Source organism: Nematolebias whitei, chromosome 14, assembly GCF_014905685.2.
Source record: "Nematolebias whitei isolate Nwh7 chromosome 14, NemWhi1, whole genome shotgun sequence".
Classification (NCBI taxonomy): domain Eukaryota; kingdom Metazoa; phylum Chordata; class Actinopteri; order Cyprinodontiformes; family Rivulidae; genus Nematolebias; species Nematolebias whitei.
The window spans coordinates 5,145,281-5,156,745 of record NC_056511.1 but is presented as its reverse complement, the minus strand read 5'-3'; the positions used below and the strand labels follow the sequence as shown (position 1 = coordinate 5,156,745).

The 11,465-nt window shown below is 43.0% G+C and overlaps 1 protein-coding gene across 1 annotated transcript in view; it reads right to left on the bottom strand.

Moving 5' to 3' along the window:
- Nucleotides 1-10,931, bottom strand: part of gtf2ird1 (GTF2I repeat domain containing 1) — a 42,501-nt gene extending 31,570 nt beyond the window's left edge. Inside the window, exons 1-2 of the mRNA XM_037688216.1 lie at nt 10,672-10,931; nt 2,174-2,303 (exon numbers count right to left, since the gene is read on the bottom strand). Of these exons, the coding sequence (XP_037544144.1) occupies nt 2,174-2,299 (126 nt within the window). The 5' untranslated portion in view covers nt 2,300-2,303; nt 10,672-10,931. The remainder of the gene's footprint in view (nt 1-2,173; nt 2,304-10,671) is intronic.
- Nucleotides 10,932-11,465: the final 534 nt, after the last annotated feature.

Below are 11,465 nucleotides of genomic sequence, written 5' to 3'. Positions count from 1 at the left end.
ACCAGGAGTCAACCAGGAGTCAACCAAGAGTCAACCAGGAGTCAACCTGGAGTCAACCTGGAGTCAACCTGGAGTCAACCTGGAGTCAATGAGAAGTAAACCTGGAGTCAAACAGGAGTCCAGCAAATTTCTGACAGATGTCTAACAAGAGTAAACCAAGAGTAAACCAAGAGTCAACCAGGAGTCTAGCAATTGTCTGACAGAAGTCTAACAAGAGTCAACCTGGCGTCAACCAAGAATCAATCTGGAGTCAACCAGGAGTCCACCAGGAGTCCACCAGGAGTCAACCAGGAGTCAACCTGGAGTCAACCAGGAGTCCACCAGGAGTCAACCTGGAGTCAATCTTGAGTCAATCTGGAGTCAAAGAGGAGTAAACCTGGAGTCAAACAGGAGTCTAGCAAATTTCTGACAGATGTCTAACAAGAGTCAACCAGGAGTTAACCTGGAGTGAATCAGGAGTCAACCAGGAGTCAACCTGGGGTGAATCAGGAGTCGACCAGTAGTCATCCAAGAGTCTAGCAAATGTCTGACAGATGTCTAACAAGAGTCAACCAGGAGTCAAACTTGTAAATGTAAACTAATTCATGCTCAGTGATCCAGGTAGATAAACCTAACAAGGTTGAGTCGGGTCCTGTGGATGGGTTCTTTTGATAATAAGTGATCAGTTCTACATCAGGGAAACTAAACAGCCACTGGCCAAAATAATGATCCAGTACAGAAGAGCAACATCAGGCCAGGACTCTGTGGTCTACACTCATCTGCAGGCCAGCAGTCACGCTTTCAGGGATGAAGATGTTCACATCCTTTAGAGAGGAGGAGAGGAACGTTGGTTTGAGAGAGAGGGGTAAAAAAAGCCATTTTTGTCAAGAGAACTTGTCCATTGTTAAACAGGGGCGGAGGCCTCCGTGTTCAATTTTATTTTTTTAATTTACCCTTTATTTATCCAGGTAGTCTCACTGAGCCACGAGAACTCATTTTCAAGAGAGACCTGTTTAGGGAGCAGATGGGGGGGGGGGGGATTAAGGGCCTTGCTCAGAGGCCCAGAGTGGGGCGAATGAGGGTGGGGGGAGGTGTGGGTGTTTCACCTTTTCCACTCACATTTTGATGTTGACGGTACCGGAAGGTGAACCTGCAACTTTCCGATCACAAGCCCATCTTCTAACCTCTGCGTCACCACTCCCCCTACATTGTCCCCCTCTTACAATGCTGCTATTGCTAGTATCACTCAGCCCCCTGTGAATAGCAAGCAGCCATCAGGGCACTAATGACCATCAGTTAGGGCGATCCTAAATGATGGTCCTCCTTTTGCATGTGAACAGTTAGTTTTGGTTGTCCCCAGCAAACATGGTGGATCCACCATGAGAAGGTGCTATTTATAAGACTAAGTTTGTTGCAGCTCCTCAGACAGACGTCTTTTGGGTAAAAGATGAAATGTTTCAACAACGAAGAACCCGTCCAGATGACCAGACTCAACCTTGTTGGGTCATCGTTAACTGTAAAGCTAAAAAAAACATCTAGAGAACTGCTGAATTATTTTACTGAAATTTGCTAAACTTGCTGAAGAAGCTGTAACTAAGCTTTTAAAGCTAAAAGAAGCAGAACACTAGCTAAACGTTAAAAAAGCATAACGGTAACTAAAAGTCAAAAATAGGAAAACACTAGCTAAAAGCTACAATTAGTTAAACATTAGGTAAAAGCCAAAAGAAGCAAAACTCTGGTTAAAAGTAGCAAACCATTGCCTAGCAAAGCAATAGCTACAAGCTAAAAGTAGCAAAAAGCAACCTATAAGCCAAAAGCAGCAAAACTCTAGTTAAAAGAAGCTAAACTAAAGCTAAGAGAGAAAAGTAGCAAAAGGCTACATAAAAGTTAAAAGCAGCAGAACGTCATCTAAAAGCTAAAAGTAGCAATAAGAAGACACTGAAGCAAACTTCAAAAGAACAATGTATTTAAGTTACGGAAAATAATTTGAAAAGTATAAAAGTTACAAAATCCAAAAGTCACAGCACCCATCTCATGAATGATGGTACATTAATGGTTAAAACAGCACAAAGTGTGCACAAGTTATTATGTTGCACATACAACAAAAAAAAACAAGATAAAATGTGAACTCTGCGTCAGCATTAACACATTAAAGGGCATATTATCCATTTAAATGACAGAGGGCCGATCGTACCACAGAATCGAGAGCCGACACCAGGCTGGTGAGGATCTCCTGTCTGGCTGACACCAACGGGACCTGCGGCTCGCCGCGGGGGGTTGTCCTGATGCCATCACATGCCAGCTTCCTCATCTGAGCCATGCCTCTGCAACAGACAGGTGAACACTGTTAAAGCAGACATATTTTAAATGTGTGTCCACAGCCTGCACTGAAAGCAGGTCTGCTGCCATCACAGGGTTTTTATTTAAATACACACACGACCATTTACAGAAAACCTAACATTTTGTTCATTTTAGTTTGGGGTCATCATGCATGAAGCACAAAGGTGACTGTTCTCCTGCCCTCCATCCTCATTTGTTCTCATATCCCACAAGAGAGCCACACTCTCCATCTTCGGCCACCCTTTCTCTTCTTCCCAAGGTTTTCTGCGAACCATGGAAGATCCATCGTGCATCCGAACTACTCCTGTTCAACAAATACCGCACTCGCATTTCATCTTTACGACTTCACGGTGATGCTCGCGTCTCAGCAGATTCTCCAGGGACCATAACGGCAAACGCAAAGAATTTGTGGTAATCCATTCAACCATCATCCATCCATCCATCCATCCATCCGTCTCTTCATCTGACAGACTAGTGCGTCCCTAGAGTCGTACTTCCAGAATCCCTGAAAGCGAAATCCATCAAAAAGCTGCCATTGTCAGTTAAAGATGATTAGAGCACTCAGAGGATGTCATATGAGCCCCTGAACACTGGATTTTCTCTCCTTGACAGATGGCACTTGAAGAAATATTGACTCAAGATGAATGAGATGAGTCCTCAGGTTTCAACCACAGTGAAGGGGAAGCCACAGCCAAAATACCTTTTTATTAAAATAAACCCACTAAACAAAAAAATGTGACTAGATAAATAATGCTGTGTGCTGAGTGTATTTGCTGAATAAGGTGAAACTGAGTTGTTAAAGCTAAAAACATAACAATAGCTACAACTCATGGAAGCGGAACGCCAACTAAAAGGCAATACTAGCAAAACATTCAAAATGTAAAAGTCCATTTGGGAAACAAAGGATTTTGCTTCTTTTAGCTAGTAACAAAAAAAAAAAAAAAAAAAGGAGGAAAGAAAGCCAAAATATAGCAAAAGCCAAATTAAAAAAGGTAAAAGTTTAAAAACATTTGGAAAAGTAACACATATAAAGCGATAAATAAAGCAAATTGATAAAAAAAAAAGCTACAACTAGTCAAAAGCCTAACCTAAAAAAAATGCAAAAGGCTATCTAAATGCTAAATGTACCCAAATACAAGCTAAAAAGCAAAAGATGCTAAAGGCTACAGAAAAGTATCAAAGAGTTAGCTATAGGCTAAAATGAACAAAAGGGTAGTGAGGAGCTAAAAGTGGCATTAGGGTAGCTAAAAACTTTAAGTAGCAAAAAGTAACAAAACGTTAAAAGTAGTTAAAATGAGAGCCAAAAAAAGCAAAAGGCTAGCTAAACGCAAAAGCTATAACTAAATGCAAGTTGAAAAAATGCTAGCTAGAAGCTAAAGGTAGCAGGAGGCTAAGTGAAAGCTAAATGTTGTTTTTATACGCTGCTTCTTTCTTCAGGGGTTTCCAGAGCGAATGAACAAATATTTTCATTTAAATAAAAATTCAATTAGTAACATTATTTATGGTAGGGTAGTTTAAAAGCAGCAAATGTTTAGCTAAAAGCTAAGCAGCCAATAGGCTAACTAAAGCTAAAATGGCTAAATGCTAGCTAAAAGTAGCAGAACGGTATGTAACGCAAAAACGAAAGTAGAGCCGGGACAAATATTTGAAAAGAAAGTTATTTATTTTGAAAAGTATCAAAAGTCTTGGCACCCATCACCTGAATAAGCCGAACATTTCACCAAACGAATGGCTGAAACTGCACAAAGTGTGCAGAAGTAGTTTGATTGCAATAAACCATACGTAGAAAATAAATTAATAAAGAGGCAAACGGATACGAAGCATTAAAGCAAAAACTGCTCGGCTCAAACCGAGCACTATGTTCTCATGGCAACTGAAACCCGTCTCCTTGGAAACTAATCTCAGGGCATTTGAACAATGCAGCTCTGGCCTTTAATCTCTCCAGACACTGGGAACCATTATACTGGCCTCTGGCAAGCCTAACCCACTGACTCAATACAGGGACAGACAGAGAGGAGGGTGGGCGTGGTGGGATTCAGCCCCGCACCAGTCTGAACGTGCCAAGTCCATCTAAATCTGCCTCCCCTCAGGCCACGGCAAACATTAGCCCTCCCCTCCTAAATTATTATGGCCTCAAAATAGATGGCCTCTTTCTCTCATTTAGGAAGCAGCGAGGGGGGGTGTTAAGCACAGGCACAGGAGAATGCCATGTCCACTGCACCGCACGAGAAAACTCGTAAATATTGTCTGTAAAGAGGAACAGGAGTTGTCTTTAAAGCATCGCAGTCTGCAGGGAAGTTGACCTTATCAGAGCCTTGTTCCAAATCGGTGTGTTTGCTTCATCAAATACAAATATCTGACGATATGAAAAGTACGTGGAACCTGCTGTGGCTTTACGAAACAATCCGTCCTTAAAATGTAAACGAGCGGAGCCAGAACGTGGCCGAGCCTCAGCCGAGGTTTTGTTATGAGAAAAGCGTCGTGTCGAGCTCTTCCTGCATCTTAAAATCCTGGGCAAGCTGCCTAAGTGTCATTTAGAGGTAACCTTTGGAGTGAATCTAACAAATCCACTTTAATGGGAACTCGGAGGGGGCAGCAATACAAAGAAGCTGCTTACAGACGAGAGCAGGACAAATGAAAATTCATCGTTCCTTAAAAAAAAACCACGAGACAACCCAGAAGCAGCTGTCACAGTAAACTGAGTTATTTAACTAGAAAAGTAACTCAGACTTTGATGTTTTAGTCAAAACACGACAAGTTGTGGATTTAGAAATTACAGCAAAATTACATATTGCACTTTGTGTCTTCCCTCAGATAATTAGCTTATTGTAACTGTCGAGACAGACTTGGATAAATAAATGAAACCACACGCCCCGAGGCAGATTTTATCCTTCTGGGAGGAGATCCGATTTATCGTCAATTTGTTCCGTGCGTCCTGCGGACCAGAACCCACAAAGCTTTTAGTAAACGGGCCCACAGGTGAACTCCAAGACTGCTTTAGAAGTTGGTCTTAAACTGGAATAACATGCAAACAGAGAAAACATTCATTTACCACAACTAAAACAGACACACGAGACAAATAAGTGCTGACAAGGAAACGTGGATGTTTCCAGGGTTTGTGCGTTTTCCAGTGGACCGCTGAACCCCGTGGAGAGAGGTGCTACTGCGTTTATATTCCACACGATGCCGTGAACGAGCAGGCATAAACAGAACCTCCTGCCTGTCGATGAAATGAAGATGAAGCCACGCGAAGCTGCTACAAGCCGGCCCGAAGATGTGAAGTGCACTCTGAGGTGAATCAATCATATTTCCTGCCCGAAGGGGTGCGACCGAGCTAAAGAGGGAAGTGCTGCAGGTGTCAGTCAAGTGCAGCTCCAACGTGCCGACGAAGTCCTCGGAGAAACGAGGAAAGAAAACGGCTGTTTTGTAAAACGAACGGTGAAGGACTGGCCCCGAACGAAACGCAAAACTCTCTGCAACATAAAGACGGCCGCATTTAAATTCTGAGACGAAATCAAAGCGGGACTACTGTTTTCAAACTCCCACAAGGAGCAGGTCAGGGTGTGTCTGGACAGCTGCCATCCAGCTTTTCCTTACAACAAACATCTTAATCTCCATGTTTGCTCCTCGTCTCAGAGGCTGAAGCTTTTCGTCTTCACGTTTAAACTGCTGCAAATCCAAGCAGGACTAACGATAAACTAAGAAAAAGCAAAAAGAGTTCACTTACAGTAAACGATTCCTGACCTTAACATCGGTTGCAAAACATACTTCAAGTCTTTTCCTTTAAAATAATAAATACTTTGATATTTTATCTTTAGGAAAATGATTAAAACGTGTCAAAAATGTTGCATAAAAAACCTTTGCAACTAACTGAATAAAGAAAGTAAAGAAACAAAAAAAGTGCATGGAAATAAATTAGGAGAAGGATGTAATCAGGAAAGACTAATCTGACTGTGAAAACCTAAAATATAGATCTTAAATTATAGATTTGAGCAACATAATTGAACGTTTTTGTCTTACTGCTGTACTCTTCCTAATTTGAAATACAGTAGTCCCTCATTTATCGCGGGGGTTTCGTTCCAGACACCGCCACGAGTGAAAATCTGCAAAGTAGAGACTTTATATCCAACAATGTTCAGTCAGGTCATCTGGATAGTTTCTTTTTTTTTTTTGTGCTGAAAAATCCAGGGGAGTGCAGATGGGACTGCAGATCCATCTGCACTCACCTGGATGTTTCAGCACAAAAAAAGGAAACCGCCCAGATGACCTGACTGAACATTGTTGGATTTTATACCTGGATTATTGGGAATGGACTCAGGTGTAGAGACATATTTATTTTAGTATTTATATACATTTTAAGGCTTTATAAACCCTTACCACACTCTTGCAATGTTCTAAACAATGTTCTAAACTCTCTAAACGCTCTAAAAGAGCAAAGTGAAACTGCGGTTTTGGTCGTGTTTGATTATTTAAATAAACAATCCATGCCACTCCTGCGACTCACTCGGGTATAAGACAGAAACCCGCCCCCTCCTTTCTTTTTCCGAGGCTGTCTGTTGCACGCCCACCTGTTGTGTGCCTCTGGGACACGATGGGGAATGACAGACCCCACCCCCTGCCTCCTCCTTTCTCTTTTTCAGCTGTGATAGATAGCCTCAGAAAAAGAAAGGAGGGTGGGGTCTGTCTTTCCCAATCACCTCTGCTGTGACAGCCTCAGAAAGAGAAAGGAGGGGGCAGGGGTTGTGCACAATCTTACGTTGAAAACCTGCAAAAAGTGAGTCTGCGAAAGTGGAACCGCCAAATATCGAGGGACTACTGTAAACTAAACAAACATGTAAACACTGCCATCAACACACACTGCTTTAAATATTATAAAGAATAATTAACAGCTTGGAATTAAGTGTATAACTCTAAATACAACAAAATAACAGTGTAAGGGTATAGAGTAAAACGCCATTTAATGTTCTGATCAAATTTAAATCTAAAGGTCTACAGATCTAAAGGTTTTTCGGGACCAAGAGGACATATAATCCCTCTAACGAGTTCTGGATCTGTCCTTGGGGTCCACTACCATAAAGACATGCCTGGTAAACCTCTAAAGTGAGGAACCTGAACCATCTCAGCTGACTTCTGTCAGTGCAGAGGAGCAGCAGCTCTACTCTGAGCTCCCCCCGGATGACGGCGCTCCTCGGTCTACATCTAAGGCTGAACCCAATCACCCTACGAAGGAAACTCATTTAATTTGCATCCAAAATCTTGTGCTTGGGGACACCTCGTGATCACAGGTGAGGGTTGGAACGTAGAAAGACCAGTAAACCGAAAGCTTTGCCTTTCGGCTCAGCTCCTTCTTCATTTCGCCAGACCGGATCGACTCCCTCATTACAGCAGACGTCTGTTTTGTCAGTCCGTACTACCAAGTGACTAATGTTCCCTTCATGTCATTCAGTTTTAATTTGATGATTGTAGACTGCAAACAAACTTGCCCTACGTTAGGCCTACTGTAGTTTGTGTAGATAATCAAGTGACAATCAGACAAGTGTAGAATCTCTATAAAGATGTTTAAGTGAGATATAAGAATCAATCTGCTGTTAATCATGAGATAAAAAGAGATGGATTAAGATCAACTGTCAATAAATATCAGGGATGAAGCAGAGCAGCATTCAGACACGAGGCTTTTAAAAAACACAACCCATTTACTGTAAACGTTATTCTTTATAGATCTGAGTACCAATACATCAAAATGATCAGAATCTCTATCTTAAACAGCTCTTCCAAAGAAGTCCTCACAGATGACCTATTTTCAGTCCCTTCTGCTGTTTATAAGTGGTATCCAGCCAAAAATTTTGCTCACACTTTTCATTTAAGGGCAGATTATCCATCTTTCCATCCATCCATCATCTTCCTCTTGTTCTGGACTCAGGTCTCGGGGGCAGCATCTTGAGCAGGGAGGTCCAGACGTCTCTCTCTACAGCCACCTCTTCCAGCTCCTCTGGGAGGACCCCAAGGTGTTCCAAGGCCAACCAAGAGACAGTCTCTCTAGCGTGTCCTGGGTCTTCCCTGGGGTCTCCTCGCAGTCGGACATGCCTGAAGCACCTCCCTAGGGAGGCCTCAGGAAGCATCTTTACCAGATGCCTGAACCACCTCAACTGGCTCCTCTCGATGTGTTGGAGCAGCGGTTCTACTCCGAGTCTCTCCCGGATAACTGAACGTCTCACCCATTCTCTAAGGGAGAGTCCAGCTACCCTGCGGAGAAATTTCATTTCAACCACCTGTATCCACAATCTCATTCTTTCAGTCACTACCCAGAGTTCATGGTGAGGGTAGGAACGTAGACCGACTGGTAAACAGAGAGCTTTGTCTTACAGCTCAGCTCCCTCTTCACCAAAACGAACCGGCACTGAGTCCACAATACTGCAGACGCTGCACCAATCCGTCTGTCAATCCCACGCTCCCTTCTTCCCTCACTCGTGAACAAAACCCCGAGATACTTGAACTCCTCCACTTGATGCAGAACCTCACCCTCGACCTGAAGAGAACAATCCACCCTTCTCCAACTGAGAACCATGGCCTCAGATTTGGAGGAGCTGATCCTCATGCCTGCCGCTTCGAACCGCCCCAGTGAGAGCTGAAGATCACGATACGATGACGCCAACAGCACCACATCATCCGCAAATAGAGAGATTGAATCCTGAGCCCACCGAAACGGAGTACTCCACCCCGAGGCTGCACAGAGAAATTCTGTCCATAAAAGTTCTGAACAGAATCGGTGACAACGGGCAGCCCTGACGGAGTCCAACTACCACCCTGAAGGGGTCCGACTTACTACTGGCAATGTGAACCAAACTCTGGCACAGACTGTATAAAGATTGTACAGCCCGCAGCAACGAGCCCCCCACAGTGTACTAGGGGTGCACCGATAAATCTGACGGCCCATTTATCAGCCCCCATTTCCTTAATTTTGGGAAATCGGCCGATACGTGTACGAGAAACCGATTTTACAGATTCTTTTAGTTTTAACAACAATTGTCTGAACTTCCTTTATATTTCAGAGCACGGCCTCATGGCCAGTTAAAACAAGTTTTTATTGTTTCTAGGATATTGCTCAAGAGTCTGTTTTTCAATAAAATAAAATGGAAAATTGAAGGTGCATTGCGACCTTATAACACCCGACAGTGTCGCTTACAAAACAAAATCGGTATCGGCCCAAATCAGGTCAAAGTTTGTAGAAATCGGTGATCGGCCATAAAACTGCAATCGGTGCGCACCTTGCTGAACACGGTCGAACTAGCTTTACAGTTCTTTTTCAGATCATTCATTGATTTTAAAATACTTGTTGAGATTTTGCTTGTTTAAATGTATGATTATTATTGTTGGACCGGTCTTGTAGTGGCTATAAACAGAAACCAATGAGTTAATTTCACACACAAAAACAGGAATTTTAACAGCTTGTGATCTGCAGTAAAGCTGGAGTCTACCAGGCGCCCTGCAGGGGTTCTGCTGTGTCATAAAAACAAACAGGGGGGGGTAAATGTTTTGAAAGGCTAAACCCAGAGACAAACCTGCAAGAATTAAAAACAACGCCTGCTCTTCAAGTGGTTTTGTTATGAAGCTCCATTTTCCCATGGAGTTGACAAAGTTTGACTCTGCTGAGCGGTTTGGACTTCTTCAAACTATTTTTACACAGCACAGACAATTAAATAAATAAACAGAAGCAACTTCCCTGTTATTATTGTCCCACTTCATGCTCCAAGTTTGAGCTGGGCATCATTCCCAGTCTGACACTTTTCACGAGTTTGACTTTTTTTTTTTTTTTTAAAACAAGACATGACAAATGACAGCGGCCGAACAGAAAGTGAGGTCTTGTTGAAGTAATTTGTGTAATTTATACCTAATTACTGTCACGCTTTTTAACCGTTTACAGCCAGCTGGCTTTGTACTACTAGCTGCTGTAACCTTCCCAGCGATGATGGCAAATCTCCCAGTCGCAGAGCTGTATTTTGGTTTAAAAAGAACAGGATGACGCTGTAATCTCAAGGGAGGAGTCCCTTTAAAGTGAAGGAACCGCGTACACACCGTGTCCTTCAGTGAAACCCGCCGCACGATCACGCAACGACTTCTTGCTAATTAGCTAACGATAGCATAACAACGCTAAGCTAACTAGCTAGCGTTAACGCGTTAGCCTCTCATGCTAGCGCTCTCCTTTGATCTCCTCCCCCCTCCCCCCCCCCCGGTCCAGAACAGAAATTAAGGTTATAATCCGTGGATTTTCAAGGCGCAGCCACAATAAAACAAACTCTCACACGAAACGCGCGTCGTAACTGTTGAGAAACAAAAGGCAGCGGTGAAACTCACCTTTAATTAGCGATTAAATAGCCTTGTTGCTCGCTGTCAATCCCGGGTTTAATCCATCAGCAACGCTCGCGAATCCCCATCCGCGATGCTAGCCGCACGCTCCGCTAAAACATCGTAATCCGCGTCCTCACGCCGACATCTTCCGAGCACAAGTTTTCCCGGGCTGTTTAATCCGTGTTATTTCCAGAGTTTATTTCTGCTTTTCGTCCTACCCGGTTAACAGAGCAGGGTGTCCCTTTCCCCCTTTCTTTGTTCTGTAATCCAGTAAAATTGAAACTCATTCGTCTCCTGCTAATCCCAGCCCAGCTCAACAGCAGCATCCATTGGCTGCGATTTACATACAGGATTAGGGCGAAGCCTCCAGGAAGCCAAATATTATAAACAAGAATTAATTATGTACATTTCCTCTACAATAATATGTTTTATTAAAATATAAATCCAGAGTATGAGGGTGGGTTAGTGCAGTGTCCCAAAATATTTTTAGGATTAGGGTCTGGCCGACGTGGATTAACAGCAGCAACTGGGGTTTTATGGTCGTGAAGTTCCTCCTAAAATAGCTCCTCTTTGTTTTAATGTGGTGTCAAGTTCTTGTGAGGAAGAATAAGGTGTTAGCAAAATATCCCATGAACCACTGGACGAATTTTAATTAATCATGGGAATAAACATCTACTTCCGGTGATAATTCGAGTCAAGATGGCTGCAACAATTGAGCAAACGGAAAAACGATTTAACCCTACACACGCTGAGCTAAAATGGTGTGGTAGTAGCTGAGAGTTGTCTCCAAAGGCTAACTC